The sequence below is a fragment of the Miniopterus natalensis genome, chromosome 2, assembly GCF_054644295.1.
Source record: "Miniopterus natalensis isolate mMinNat1 chromosome 2, mMinNat1.hap1, whole genome shotgun sequence".
Taxonomy (NCBI): Eukaryota; Metazoa; Chordata; class Mammalia; order Chiroptera; family Miniopteridae; genus Miniopterus; species Miniopterus natalensis.
This window is the reverse complement of record NC_142082.1, coordinates 151,538,052-151,553,942: the sequence shown is the minus strand read 5'-3', so window position 1 is coordinate 151,553,942 and position 15,891 is coordinate 151,538,052. Positions and strand designations below refer to the sequence as shown.

The following is a 15,891-nucleotide window of genomic DNA, read 5'->3' as shown; positions in this document are numbered from 1 at the left end:
ATATTATTACATGAAATATGACTGGACTTTTATACCTGATAATTATTACTAAAATGCTGAAAAGTCAGCTTTAAGTAGAATTTTTTTGTTAACCCTTAAGTTTTCCTTTAACTTTTAGAGAGAGTGGGGGGAAGAAGGGAGGGGGAGAGAGAGAGAGAGAGAAGCATCGATGCAAGAGAGACACATCGATTGGTTGCCTCCCACACGCACCCGGACTGGGGCTGAGGACTGAACCTGCAACCCAGGTACTTGACTAGGAATCAAACCACGACCCTTCAGTTCACGGGCTGATGCTCTATCCACTGAGCCCCACCAGCCAGGGCTAAGTTGAACTTTTGTTGAAAAAATAATTAACATATAATTTAAAATATGTAGTAGATACCACATTTCAATTTTAAGTGTATATTTGATATTTTGTTAGTTTGTTCACTTGCAGTCACTTGATGCAGTCTTATTTTTTGTTGCAAAGAAGGGTTAGAGTGAGTACCCACTATTAGTGAATAGTTACTTAAAGTCACATACAAGATAAGAATCTGATTCAGTGGCCTTCTAACTGCATGACCTTGGGCAAGTTTCCAGGCCTCTTCCAGCCTGGGGATTTTGTTGTTTGTACGTGCTGCCTGTAAAATGAGAATAGTAATGGTATCTATTTTATAAAGATGTTGTAAGGATTAGGTAGTTTTACAGTGATATTATTATTGTTGTTGCGATTGACCTAAAACAAGGCCCATGAGTCAGTGATTTCCTGGCCTCAACCACAAAATCCCTAGTAACCTACGTGAGTGATTAAACCATGTCAGCGAGCTTACTTTTGCTTGTCTTTGTGTTGCTTTTGGCAAGGTCAGGGACCTAGCGGTTAGAAGACCATCTGTGTGGAAGGAACATAGCTTTTGCTAATAACTGCTGGTATCCCCCTGGATTTTGCAAAATATTACCAGGTTACCCACAATTTGCCATGTTCAGCTAAACTATGACTTGCAGTAAGCAAAAGATTGTTGTTTATAAGCATCCTAAGAACCCATAGGATGCGGAAAACCTCAGGGGTGGCTTCATTGCGTGGCGATAATTGACAGGCTGGCCTGTTGGTTAATGAATTCTGACAAATAAAAGATACATTATTTTATTAAAGCACAAATTCCTCAGGATTATTTTTGAAAAGCTATTTTTCAGAACGAAAATCAGAACATATAAAAGAGTGTGAGTCAAAAAGAAGCATCGCTACTATTATTATAAAACCAGGAGCTTGAAAAGAGCAGACTACTAACAATGAAACATGGAGGTATCTCAAATACATTTTGATAAATGAAAGAAGTGAGAAGCAAAAGGCACATACTGTGTGATTCCATTTACACAATGCTCTGGAACAGGAGAGATCGATTGCCAGGCACTGGTCCTGTGCGAGGAATGGGACTGAGTACAAAGACCTAAGATGAATCTGATGGAAGTGTTCTGTACCTTGATTGTGATGGTGATATGATCAAAACTAAAACTTGACACCAAAAGGGTCAATTTCACTATCACTTGTGCACGATATCAATAAACCCGGCTTTAAAAAACAAAACAAACACAAATAACTTGTAGTGTTGATGCAGATCAGTATTTCCTGTGTGGAAGAACATACTACTTTATCTTCCCCTGACATGTGGATAGATTTCTTAAGTATTTACTGTGTATTTGTCACAGTTTCAAAGACATTCTTAGTTCGTTAAGTATTTTCCATTATAAGTAGTAATTGTTTAAAAAACTTGAAAGTTATTTAATTTCCTGGAATATACTGCATGTGTTTCACGGCATTTGTTTTCTATATTAAGCAGGATGCTACAAATACTTGACCTGGCTTCAGCAATAACAACCTTTATTGGCTTCACCTCTGGCTATGGAACGACCACTCATGGCATTTAAGCCTACATAGGTACCCTCATTTACATGGGGCAGCAAGGAGGGAGCTCTTTTTCCGTGGTTCTTCCTTTAAGAGCAGGGAGCCTCCTTTTCCAAACCCCCCTTCCCGCCTCTACCCCCACCCCCGCCTGCACATTTCCTCCTGTCTCCTTGGCTCCTGAACCAATCGCTGTGTACCCGTTGTTATTACACCATTCAGCGCCCCCCCTTTTGATCTGGGAGTGAGATTAGTCTCCCCAAAGGAAAGGCTATGTAGCGGTGGGGTCTATACACTAACCAAGTCTGGATATCATTAAGAATGATGCCTACCAGGCAGGTAAGTAACAGTGCTAGTGCTTTACCCTGAATTTATTATATTAAATCAAAATCTTGACTAGTTGGGGAATTTGCTGACTACATAGTTGTTATTTAGGTATTTCTGAGACCACAGATTGTTTAAATGGTATTTAAATAGTATTATGCTATTTTACCTAAAGACATCACATAAAAATAACCTCATCTCAGTACTGCTATAAGAAGCAACTTGGTCATGTTCCACACTGGAAAGTATGCTGCGTATAAAACATAAAGTAGATGTCGTATATGTTGAATACCGTGATGCATTCCTACAGCTTAATAGCATTTTACATAGTTTAAAATTAGACCCTGGTTTGAGATAGACTGGTTTGCTTTGGTACTAGAGTTTTACTAAACCTTTATTACATTTCATACTCTCCTAGAGTGAAAAGGGTATTTCAGGAAAGTGAGTAGGTAGAATTTTCTAAATAAAAAAAAATGTTTTAGGTATAAAATATAAATGTATTTTAATAAGGACCAACACCAAGGGTTTCAGATAAAGAAGGCTCCATAGGCAAGGTATGGACATTCGGCAGGTCCTCAAAAGGAAAGAAAGTCTGAAACACCTAGAAAGGTACAGCAAGCGCATTTGCCAGCAGAAAGGATAACAGGAAGGTTTGGGGATGGCCAGGGACATGCCTGGATGAAGGTGGGTAGATTAGTGTGTTTGGAGGAAAATGTGCCTGTAAAGATACAGTGAGAGAGAAGTTTGACGAGGCTGGAACAACCTGAATGGGACCCAGAATCTGGGTTTTATCCTGTCATTGAGGGAAGGCTTTTCTCTTTCTACGGAAAATAGGATTATCTGGGCAGAGCAGAGTTTTAGAAAGATTCCTCATACAGAGTATACAAGGTAGGTTAGAGCCAAAAAACGATGGAATCAGAGCATTTGGCAACTATTGATTGGCCTGGGCTTGAGATACAGTATGAACAAAACAGAGTAGCAGTGATAAGAACTTAAAGGATGGATACTAAAGACATAATAGCCTGAGAGGAGTTGGTAGCTGACTGGATTTTGTGGCAGGAAACTGAGTGTAAAGTAATTCAAGATGCCAAAGACATAACTGGAAAGGGATGGCACCATTGCCAGGATGGTCAAGTTTGGGGATGGTGGTAGAATAGATGTTTTCCATAAAGGATGAGTTTAGTTTTACGTTAACACCATGTCAAAGTGGTAATAAATGTCCAACAGTAGTTGGGTATGTGAAACAAAGTATTTTATTGTGTGTCAATATTTTATTGAAGCATTGTAGTATACACAGGAGGTAGAACTGTTAACAAGGAAAAATTGTTCCCATCCTCATGGAACTAGCTGGGGTCTACAAATATATTTAAGTGAATATATACCGAAGAAATAATAGCCCTGAAGAGTATGGTTCAGTTGGTTGGGCATGTTCAGTGCATCAAAAGGTTGCTGGTTTGATTCCCAGTCAGGCCACATGCTCAGGTTGCAGGTGAGATTGCTGGTGGGGGGCATGCAGGCAACAGCTGATATGTTTCTCTCTCTCCCTCTCCCTTCCCTCTCTCTAAAAATCAATAAAAATATTTTTTTAAATAGAATTTGCCCGCCGTGTATGTTCGCCTCTTCCTCAACTACCTGTAAATCACCCATTCTCACTTCTGAAATCTAATACCCCACTTCCCCTTTTAAAAAAAAAAAATGGATTTAATTTAAAAATATGAGTAAAAGTCCCTGGGCAGTGTGGTTCTGTTGGAGCGCCGTCCTGTACAAGAAAAGGTAGTGGGTTCAGTTCCATCGCAGGGCACATACCCAGGTTGTGGATTCGATCCCTGGTCAGGGTGCATGCAAGAGGCAACCAATCCATGTTCCTCTCTCACATCGATGTTTCTGTCTCTCTAAACAACAACAAAAATATGGGTAAAAGGAGGTAGGTGAGGCATAGATAAAACAAGATTAACAATGAGTTGATAATTGTTGAATCTTAGTGCTGGACACATGGAGGTTCATTTTACTCTTTTCTCTACTTTTCTATATGATTGAAATTTTCCACAGTGAAATGTTTTTCTGCAAAGGCAAAGAGTTCTGTGCATAGAGCTGGTAATTAGAGAAGATGTTTGAGAGAGTGATGAAATGGTATCCAAAGAGTAGGCCAAAGGAGGTGGGAGAAATACGAGAAAAGTATAGTGTCTGGGAACTGGAAAAGATAAAAGATGTTTCAAGGAAAAGATGGATGATAGTGATAAATGACTGCTGTAGCCGTCAAAGAAGTTGTTGTTACAGGCCCTGACCGGTGTGGCTCAATTGGTTGGGCGTCATCCTGTGAACCCGAAGGTTGCCAGCTGCTTTCCTCTGATTCCCTGTCAAGGGCACATGCCCAAGTTGGGTGCTCAGTCCCCAGTAGGAGTGTGCAGGAGGCCCCCGATTGATATTGCACTCTCACATCGATGTTTCTCTCTCCCTTCTCTCTCTAAAAATAAACTATTAAAAAAAAAGTTGTTACATCTAGCAAATCACTTGTTTCTAATTTTGTTTCTTTCTGGCTGGATGTTCCTTGATGGCTAAAAGGAATTGGGTACCTGAGAAGCTTGAGAAAACTGTTTTAATCGAGTCATTTGATAATGTGTTTATTACTTGAGAAATATTGTCCAAACTTTATTTCCTAATATGCAAATATCTATTCTATTTGTAGGAAACAAATGAACAAAAACTTCACAACATAGCCAACGAACTTTTGCTTACAGAAAGAGCTTACGTTAACCGACTTGACCTCTTAGATCAGGTAATATTTTCCTTTTCAGGATTATTTAAATTTTTGGTACTATACATTATTTTAACTCAATAATTAAAGTGTTAAGAAACTACAAAGAAGGGCCTGACCATTTTTGGCCAGTGAAAGGAAGTTTAAAACATTTCCAGCTTTGTAGTGAATTCACTGGATATAAAGGGTTTATACTTCATAAAGAGCAGACTGAAGGACTCTCAGTACAAGTCACAAGTGCCTGTATCTTGTGTCTTTCAGCTCCAAACACTAGTCTGTTTCTTGACCATTTATTGTGATCCTGTATGCCATGTTATTATTACAATCTAAATAATAGATTGGTAATGCTGATGTGATACTAACATGAATATATCACTGATTCTGTTTGGCTCGTTTGCTGTTCAGCCCTGTGCGCATGATCTGAGTGGCTACAGTCATAGGGCCAGAAGGGATTTTGAGAGTTCCCTTGTCCAGCCTTGTATGAAACGTTTAATACAGTGCCTGGTGTAATGTTGCACAGTTAATATTTGTTGAATATGTGAGTGTACTTTATCACATTTTCTGCTTTCATCATGGTAGAGCCTTGAGTATCATTTCAAATGCACATTTGCAGAGAAAGTTGTTTTTTCCAGTATTTATTTATTTTTTAATTGAATATATTGGAGTGACATTGGTGACAACTATATAGGTCTCAGGTGTACAGTTCTGTAATCCATCATCTGTATATTGTATTGTGTGTGCACCACCCCAAGTCAAATCTCCTTCTGTCACCATTTATTCCCCTTTACCCTCTTCTGCCTCCCCCCACCCCCTATCCCTCTGGGAATCACCAGACTGTTGTCTTTGTCTAAGAGTTTTTTGTGGGTGTTTTTTGCTTAATCCTTCACTGTTTTCACGCAGACCCCCAATCCCCCTCTCCTCTGACAGCTATCAATCTGTTCTCTGTATCTAGGAATCTGTTTCTATTTTGTTTGTTTATTTTGATTATTAGATTTCACATATAAGTAAAATCATATGCTATTTATCTTTCTCTGACTGGCTGATTTCACTTAGTATATAATACTCTCTAGGTCCACCCATGCTGTCACAAAAGGCAACACTTCCTTCTTTTTTACGACTGAGTAGTATTCCACTGTGTAAATGTCCCACAGCTTTTTTATCTACTCATCTACTGATGGGCACTCGGGCTGCTTCCAAATCTTAGCTATTGTAGATAACACTGCAGTGAACACAGGGGAACATATATCCTTTCAAGTTAGTGTTTCGGGTTTCTTTGGATATATTCCCTGAAGTAGAATCACTGGGTCATAAGGCAGTTCCATTTTTAATTTTTTGAGGTAGCTCCATACTGTTTTCCACAGTGGCTGCCCCAGTCTGCATTCCCACCAGCAGTACACCAGGGCTCCCTTTTGTCCACACCCTCGCCAACACTTGTTTTATTGATGGTAGACATTCTGACAGGTGTGAGGTGATACCTCATTGTGGTTTTAATTTGTATTTCTTTGATGATTAGTGAAGATGAACCTCCTTTTATATGTCTATTAACCATCTCGATGTCCTCTTTGGAGAAGTATCTATTCAGGTCCTTTTCCCATTTTTAAATTGGATTATTATTAAATTTTTTTTGGTGTTGTTTTAAATTCTCTATAAATGTTGGATATTAATCCCTTATCAGATATATTGATTAATATATTCTCCCATTCACTGGGCTATCTTTTCATTTTGTTGATGGTTTTCTTTGCTGTGCAAAAATTTCTTAGTTTGATGTAGTCCATTTGTTTTTTTCTTTTGTTTCCCTTGCCAGAGGAGATATAACAGAAAAAATATTACTATAAGAAATGTCCGAGATTTTACTGCTTATGTTTTCTTCTAGGATTTTTATGGTTTTGAGTCTAACATTTAATTCTTTGTCCATTTTGAGTTTAGTCTTGTGTATGGTGTGAGAAGGTAGTCTAGTTTTATTTTTTTGCACGACTCTGTCCAATTTTCCCAGCACCATTTATTGAATAGCCTCTTTACCCCACTGTATGTCCTTGCCTTCTTTGTCAAATATTAATTGACCATAAAGGTGTGGATTTATTTCTGGGCTTTCTATTCTGTTCCATTGATCTATATGTTTATTTTTATGCCAGTACCATGCTGTTTTGATTATGATGGGCTTGCAGTATAGTCTGATATCATGTAGTGTGATTCCTTCAACTTTGTTCTTCGTTCTCAAGATTTCTATGGCTATTTGCAGTCCTTTGTGGTTCCATATAAATATTTATTCTAGTTCTGTGAAAAAGTTTTGAAATGTATCCTAAAAGTAACTGTTGAAAACTAAGATCTCTTAATCCTGCTTTAATGATAAAAGAACAAAGATAAATGATAGATTGTTTGCTAATACAGACTCCTCTTATTAGAAGAGAAAGTTGCCATGTTTGAGTGTTAGTTGTAAGAAAAATTGTCCCACTTCTGCCGTTGAAAAACTGGAACTTCATGGGAGCAGGTCATCCTGTGCACACTCCCTGTTATTGATTCCTAAGCTGTCCCTGTTACAGTGAGCCCTGAGGGGCCAAATTAAAGCTGTGTTCTTTGAAATAATAAATTCGAGTCTCAAATATTCATTTTTCAAAGAAGATCTCTATAAGTCAATCAGTTTATACTGCACTTGTGCCTTTGAAAGAACTTTTTTCCTCACAGGGCTCACAGACCTGTGACTTTTAGGTATTCCAATAGTGGAGATATGTCTCTTTTTTTAAATTGCATTGTGCCCCCCACCCCACCACCAACACCTTTTTTTTCTTGCCAGCCACATTAGCTTGTTCAGCTATGGTTACTGACCTTAGAGAATTTTAGAGTCTTAATTACTACAATATCCTGTCTTTTGGAGTCTCCAGGGACATAATTTTGTGTTCTTTTCGCCTCCCAAGAAAATGCAGTGGAGGTGAATTTAGAAAACTAACAACCATCTGGACATTATGAAGGATCAGACCTCCTTCTGCCTGCCTGCATTTAACAGAATGGCAATAGGAATAGTAGCCCTACTGGAGTATAGCTAAGACTGCAGATTCTTTTTTATTGTCTTTAAGACACCTGTTATCATGTGCAGGAGAAGATCTTTCTATCCTCATACCAGTGTTTTAAGTTATGCATTAGTTTTTACTAAAAAGCAGGAAAACATTGGAGAACTAAAATATTATTTTGTTCATCCACTGACCAACTATTTATTAAGCACCTTTTCTACTGTGGAAACTAAGTACCTTTTATACTATAGAAACTAAATCATGATGTCTTCCCTTCTCAAGGAGTGGACAGTTTTAATAGAAAAAATGAGATTCATGCCAACAAATGACAGTAAAGGCAATATATAGTCAATGACATATAAGTCATTCAGAACACAAACAGGAGTGGAAAATACCACAATTGTGATGTGTATGTAAAGGTGGGTGTTTTTTTTAATCTCTTTACCTATGGATAGGAAAGGTGAATCCTGTTAACCTCCATTGGAAATTCTTTGGTAAAGAAAAGCTTAACATCCCACAGAAAGAGGCATAGCCTAGATTAGAGTCAAGGTTTCCTAATTCTAATTCCTGGTTCTTCTCAATCAAAGCACATACTCACTCCTACAGTTCAAAAATGATTGATTTCTTAAACCACGAACTTTTTCATTTATTCCGCAAAAAGTTACTGAAGAGCCTGCTGTGTGCCTACCCCAGTGCCAGGGGCAAGCCAATAAATGTGAAGTAATTTTGCTCAATTCTCTTACTCAGGTATTTTATTGCAAACTATTGGAAGAGGCAAATCGAGGCTCCTTTCCAGCAGAGATGGTGAATAAAATCTTTTCTAATATTTCATCAATAAATGCCTTCCATAGTAAATTCCTGTTGCCAGAACTGGAGAAGCGAATGCAAGAATGGTAAGAGGAGTAGAGAGCAAATGCTCTGCCTAAGGCGGTGATTCTAGATGTCGTGTTATTCAGCCACTACACTGAAATACTGGTGTTACACAGAGCTGTGGCCAAACACTTGTGCTAAATTTTTATTTTATAGACCAATAATAGAAGTTGTACTTTTTCAATTTTAGTTGAAAAGGGTTTCATCTCTACCCTCCAAACTATTTCAACTAGTGAAGATAAGATATTAAGGGTAACCTGGGTCTTCAAGATTTTCTTAGCCCCTCTCCTTACTATGTCATTCCTAAACTTCCTGTAATTCTCCGCCTTCCTTCACTATCTGCCAATCTCACAGCAAAGTGGATTCGATAAGCGTAGGGTATGTGTAGAAAAGTGATCATTTGAAGTCCTTTTAATTCATTTATTCTATAAGAAATCTTAATGACTTGTTTCTATATTTTATACAGGGAAACTACCCCTAGAATTGGTGACATCCTTCAGAAACTGGCACCATTCCTTAAGATGTATGGAGAGTATGTGAAGGGATTTGATAACGCAATGGAATTGGTTAAAAACATGACAGAGCGTATTCCCCAGTTCAAGTCAGTGGTTGAAGAAATTCAGGTAATATGACTCCTTTGTTCAAGGCTGTGTATCCGTTTTTCTGTACAAATCATAAAGTCTTCTAGATCTGTCCGACACACCTAGGCAAATTCCATTCAACTCTGAATTATGCAAAAATCATCTCTGCAAAATTAAAATATTGAGCATATACATGTGTTGAGCAGTAAATTCTCCATTTGCTTTTGAGACCAGGAGAGCGGTTTTATCATGGTCCATGTAAATTACAAAGTGAATTCCCATTTAGTTCTGTGCTTCTCTGACTTTCGTTCAGAGGTGGAGATGTTGGAATGAATATAAGGAATGATTGCTATAAATCCTGACATTTTAGAAACAATTATTCTGGATTTTTTTGGTCACTTTGCTTATATGTCCTGACTTTTTAAAAATTTTATTATACCTAGATAATGCATTTTAATAATGCCGTAGTAATTTCTGTTTGATTCTCTAGTCAAAATTGTTAGTAACTATTATTGTGCAACAAGCTCCAGGTTAAGCACCTTGAGTATATTATCTCACAGGCAAATATAGAGGAGGAAACACAAGAGAGAGTATCGAGGAGCAACAGAACCCCCAACCCCAGCATCTTATGTGTTCTAGGGAATTCCTTTTCAATATTTACACTTTAGCAAAGAATACTCACTACCTGATGGTGGTGATGGCTGTCATTATTTCATCAAATCTGAAATCTGTCTCTACAATGTCTGTCATCTATATACCTATGAGGAATTGATGGGGTTGTGAAAGGAATGATGGATTGAGAGTCAGCTAACCTAGTTTAGAATCCTAGTCTGCCGCTCACAATCATTTGACCTTAGAAAGCTCTCCTAACTCTTCTGAGTTTCTTTACAAATTTTGAGATCAGTAATATTTTCTTGGATGTGTGTGTACGTGTGTGTTAGAGAAAATCAAATGAGATAGCTAAACTTATAACATTAATATTTATTAAGTAAAGCCATTAGCCCTCAGCTTCCATGCTAATTTAAGACTCTTTTTACTTTTCCTGGTCTACAATAATAACTTCCAAACTAGTTTCCCCCCATCTTCCTAAAGCCACATTGCAGTAGGTTGATCTTAATACACCTCTAATGAAATCATTCACCTGCGTGAAAACCTGTAGATGAAACAATACTAAACCCAGTTTTACATGATTACCCCAGATTACTGTTTCTCCTTCATCCCATTTCCCTACAAATATATTATTTGCCAACAAAACTCAGTTGTTCCCTTTTACTGAACATGTTTCATGCCCCACATATTTCATCTTCACCCACAGCCTGCCCTCATCCAAGTTCACATTAAATGACCCTTTCTCTGCGAAACCTTTGGTTTCTCGTTTGTTTAAAATGCAAACATCATGTCTTAATATGACGTTTATACCCTTGCCTTAATCATGGTATGAGTTGGGTAAATATGTTAAGGAGATTTATGCTTTGTTTAATATAAACAAGAACACATCTTTTCAAGTAATCTTTTTCATGTCTTATAGTAACAGTTTATTGAAAACAAATGCTATAGACTCAGTTTCACCCAGGGGAAAATAAAAATCTAGTTAGGGAGTTTGGTTTCTAATGCAAAAAGAATGCCATGACTTAATGAAAAATTAAAATTTTCTGACAGATAATAAAATGATCAGATCTTGTCATTCTTCTCTGTAGAGTCTTTTTTAAGTTCAAAGGAAATGACGTTTGTGGTAGCCTTGTTATGAAATAGTTTCTGTTGAGTCCAAAGTCATTTAATGTAGTTATTCTTAGTGAAGCTCATTAAATAGTAGATGCTTCTTTTGAAAATCTCTGGAGTATGATTTAATAATGTGACCTCACACACCCTTGCAGTGACTAATTGAAGTGGTTGCCAGCAATCTGGAATTTTCTTGCTTGAAATTCTGCTTGATTTTCCTCTCTGCTCTTGCCCTAAGTTGGTGGTCCTCAAACTGTAATGGAAGAATCTGGGATGTTTTAAAATGCACATACCCAGGCCCTAACCACAGAAATTGTAATTTCATAGGTTGGGATGGGGTTCAAAATTCCCATTTTTAATAGCACCACAGACATATCTAATGCAGATGATACACAGATCATACTTTGTAGGACATACTGCCCTTGATGAAAGCTCTGTATTACATGAGTTTTTGGCTAGCTAACCTAATTTTTAAATCTTTTTTTACAAACGTTCCTAATTATAGAAACAGAAGATCTGTGGAAGCTTGACCTTGCAGCACCACATGCTAGAGCCCGTGCAGCGGATTCCCCGGTATGAGATGCTCCTTAAGGACTACCTGCGGAAGTTACCCCCTGACTCTCCAGACTGGAACGATGCTAAAAGTAAATGCTTCCCCCCCCCCCTTCCCATTATGGGATAACTTAGTGGCCACACAGCTTTGTGATTCCAAAGCAAGAGAGACCTCATAGCCGCTTTAGAAACAGAAAATTTGGTCCAGAGCTGATAAGGTTGTTTTAAAAGAATTAACCCAACCAGGATTCACAAGATAGAAAAGAAAGGAAGAGAGCAGGACACAATTTAGGACTGAGAGCATTCCCTGAGGTTGAGCCAGCAGGAGACCTCAGCTTCCATAGCTTCACCAGCAGTCCCGGACCTCTTACCTTGCTCATACCAGGAGTTCCCATCCCATCTCTCGCTACCACCTGCCCCAGCAACAAAACCCCCCATTGGCATTGGCACCAGAAGATTCTTTTTCACCTGGCTGAGGCTAGAACTATGGCTATCTTTTCCCAAAGAAAGTTGATTATGCTTAGTGGTTAAATGGCTCATAAAAACAAATAAAATAATAACACTAAAATGTAGAAATTTGAGTCAGAAGATTTAGGCTCAAATATGGCCTTTTAATATCATAGCTATGTTACCTTAGCCAAGGCACACCATGCTCCATTTCTTTTATCTGTCAAATGGAGCTAATATACTTTCCATTCCAGGTTGTATAAGAAGTAATTGACCTAATACCTATGAAAGCACCTGGCAGAGTGCCTTGTCCCAAACTAGTGTACATAGTGTTTGCTGATTTTGAAAGTTCCATTATAGATTAAATATACCTATAAGCCTAATCACTGTATATGACTTTAAAAAAAAAAAAATGTTTTTATTGATTTGAGAGGGAGAGGGAAAGAAAGAGAAACATTGATGTGAAAGAGAATCATTGATCAGCTGCCTCCTGCACACCCCCGCCTGGGGATTGAGCCTGAAACCCAGGCATGTGCCCTGACCAGGAACTGAACTGGCAGCCTTTTGGTGCGTGGGAGGACACTCAACCAACTGAGCCACACTTGCCAGGGCTGTATATGACTTTTTATGAGGAAATACCCTTCAAGTTCCAAGTATTGATCTACTTACAAATGAACTTTTGTTTGTAAATGGAAATTGCCCCTGCTTTTGTTATGTATCTTTGGTCTCAGATTTCCGCCCCCCCCCCCATTTCTTCTTATTGTGATGTGAAGTATATGTTATTCATCTATCTAGCAGCAGAGAAAGGACAACATGTATTTATTTTCTTTTCTTTTTCCCCATTTAGAATCCCTTGAAATTATATCTACAGCAGCAAGCCATTCTAATAGTGCAATAAGAAAAATGGTAAGTGGTTTCCAGAGGAGACAGGAATCTTCTGGTTAGATAATTGTCAGTAATATAGCCTAATATTATCTAACATTTGGATCAAAATGAATTGATACAGATAAACAAAAAAGATTATTTACGAACTGTTTAGTGTTATCTGTAATAACCTTCTCTTCTCCCAAGTTTTAATTTTCCTCAAAATAGACATATTTTATATCAAAATTTATGCATAGTTCTATTTGCTTCTGAGTTGTTCATATTTCAGCTAAGGTTGTTTATTATTGAAGCCACTAAGAAGAAGCCTCCTCATATTTGATGTCTCTGTGTTTTGTTTTAATTTCCTAGGATAACCTAAAGAAACTCTTAGAGATTTATGAAATGTTGGGAGAAGAGGAAGACATTGTAAATCCTTCCAATGAGCTAATAAAAGAGGGACAGATACTTAAACTAGCTGCTCGGAACACATCAGCACAGGAACGCTACCTTTTCTTAGTGAGTACTGTAGTGTGCACAGATCATGAAAGAATAATTTATAAAAGTTGTTATATACATCTTGGAAAAATAGGATGCTTGCCTGCTTTCCAAAACAATGATATCTAACCTGGTGTAGTCAACTACTGTCAAGACCCCACCTAGGGAATGTCCTCAGTAACTGAAACTTGTTCTTTCAAGGACACAGATCTTTTATCGAAGTATTCTTCTATAATTTGTGTGTGCATTTGCCATATGTAATTACTTCAGTAACCCTTACTGAAGACAATTGAACCTTTCCATGATGGTCATAGCCATCAGTGTGTATGTGAGGTATGACACAGACACACTTGATGGCTATGATTTTCAGTTTTCTCTTTCCTTTCATTCTTACAGGCTAAAAGGTACCATTTCCTGGATATCATGTCAACGTTACTTCTTGACAACAGTTTTCTTCCTAATCATCTCTAACCACTACTTTTAATCTTTCTAGTTTGAAGAACTATATAAGCAACGTTGGCAAACTTGTGCCTAAAATACCTATGTGAAAAGCAAATGTGTTTGCTACATAGTTCCTTTTCACTGGTCAGTCCTGTCCCTTCCTTCACTTCCTAGAAATGACAATTAGTCTGGGGCTTATCTCAAATGTAAGAGCTCTTCCTGGGGCATTCAGGCTATTTAGCTTTAGTCACTGGTAATTAATCCCAGCTCCTTTTCATATCTAAGGATATGATGATAAGCATGGTAATAGCTAACACTGAGTAACAATAAGGTAACATTGAGTAATAGCTCAGTAAATGTTAACTATTATTGCGATTGTTATTATAGGCAGAGGAACAGAGAGATATTGGCAAAAAGGCTGCCCAGTGACTGTCACACGATACAGTCTCAAGATGTTACTCATAGCTGACTTTTCTGCTGAGATGACTGCAGGGCAGACTTTTCTGCTGAGATGACTGCATCTCACCACTATAATATGAGTTGTCATTGGAGGCTTAGAAGTTTCTGTTGTCTGGTTATAGCTCCCTTAAAAAGAAAATTTCTAGGGGCTAATTGTCATGCGGTGTTCTCATTTTTGGAAAAAGAGCATGTGATCACCATATGACCCAGAAGTTCTACTCCAAGTTTGTATTACTCAAGAAAATTGAAATCATATGTCTGTACAAAACCTATACATGAATATTCACAGCAAAATTATTCATGCTAGCCAAAAAGTGGAAATAACCTAACTGTTCATCTTCTGGCGAATGGGTAAACAAAATGTGGTATGTCCATTCAGTGGAATATGATACTACGATAAAAAGGAATAAACCACATGCCAAATGGGTGAACTTTGAAAACATCGTGTCAAGTGAAAGAAGCCATTTACAAAGGGCCACACTGTATGAATCCATTTATATGAAATATTCACAATAGGCAAATGCATAGAGGGAGGATGTCAGTAGTGGTTACCTCGGGTTGATGGAGAAGAGGAAATGGACTCAGAGTTTCCATCTGGAGTTATGAAATGTTCTGGAATTAGATGGTAGTGATCATTGTACAATTTATGACTATCCTGAAAACCATGCATTATACATTTTATAAAAGGGTATATTTTGTGGTATATAAATTATATCTCAATAACTTTTAAAAACATATAGATGTTACCCAAATTAACTATAAAAATCATCTGAGCTCAACAGAATTACTTCACCTTTCAGAAGTTATAAAGAGAGCTGAATATGAATCAGGGACATGTAATGAACTGTCAGGGTTCAGAGCTCTATTTATTTTGAAATGTAGGTTTTGTTATTCAGGTATGATGAGTCCACCAGATTGGAGATGATTGCCATTGAGAAGATAGTTATAGTTATACTTACAGGTCCCAAAAGGAGGGAGCATTCCACACTGGAAAGCACAAGAGCCTGGAGGCAGAGGGAACAAGCAGAAAACATGGGCAAGAGCTTTTATTGTGGTTTCTACAAGAAGGGAGGGGCGGGCAAGGAAGCAGGAGAAACAGGTTTAGGATTTGTCAGTGTACATAATTTTATCAGACTCTGGGGCTTATGGGCTGTTGTCTGGGACCTGGCCTTACGGTGATTAGGGCAGGGGAATTCTGACTCAGGGATTGAGAGCTTGATAAAGGAGGCAGTTGGGGTATGTGGGCTCTGGATAAGTTGGTTTCCATATGAAAGACGTATGTGCAGGTAAGTAAAAAATTTATTGGTTCTGGGACTTGGGTAACCCTGAGAGAGCAGTCCCTCCAGTGTCAGGTAATTTCCCATCTCCTCTTCCACATTAGTGTTACAGTTTCTACAGTTAAGCTTTTTAACCACTTGCCTTAGTTTAATTTTCACATTTGAGAATTGTTCTGGAAATAGTTTTAGGGTGCATACCTTGGGGCAAAGCCAAATTAAGCAGCTA

At 37.9% G+C, this 15,891-nt stretch overlaps 1 protein-coding gene across 2 annotated transcripts in view; it reads left to right on the top strand.

The window, feature by feature from the left end:
* Positions 1-15,891, top strand: part of FGD4 (FYVE, RhoGEF and PH domain containing 4) — an 83,992-nt gene that overhangs the window by 51,992 nt on the left and 16,109 nt on the right. For both annotated transcript variants that reach the window (XM_016201445.2, XM_016201444.2), the window contains exons 5-10: positions 4,887-4,976; positions 8,708-8,853; positions 9,297-9,453; positions 11,636-11,774; positions 12,977-13,035; positions 13,363-13,509. In XM_016201445.2, the coding sequence (XP_016056931.2) occupies positions 4,887-4,976; positions 8,708-8,853; positions 9,297-9,453; positions 11,636-11,774; positions 12,977-13,035; positions 13,363-13,509 (738 nt within the window). The remainder of the gene's footprint in view (positions 1-4,886; positions 4,977-8,707; positions 8,854-9,296; positions 9,454-11,635; positions 11,775-12,976; positions 13,036-13,362; positions 13,510-15,891) is intronic.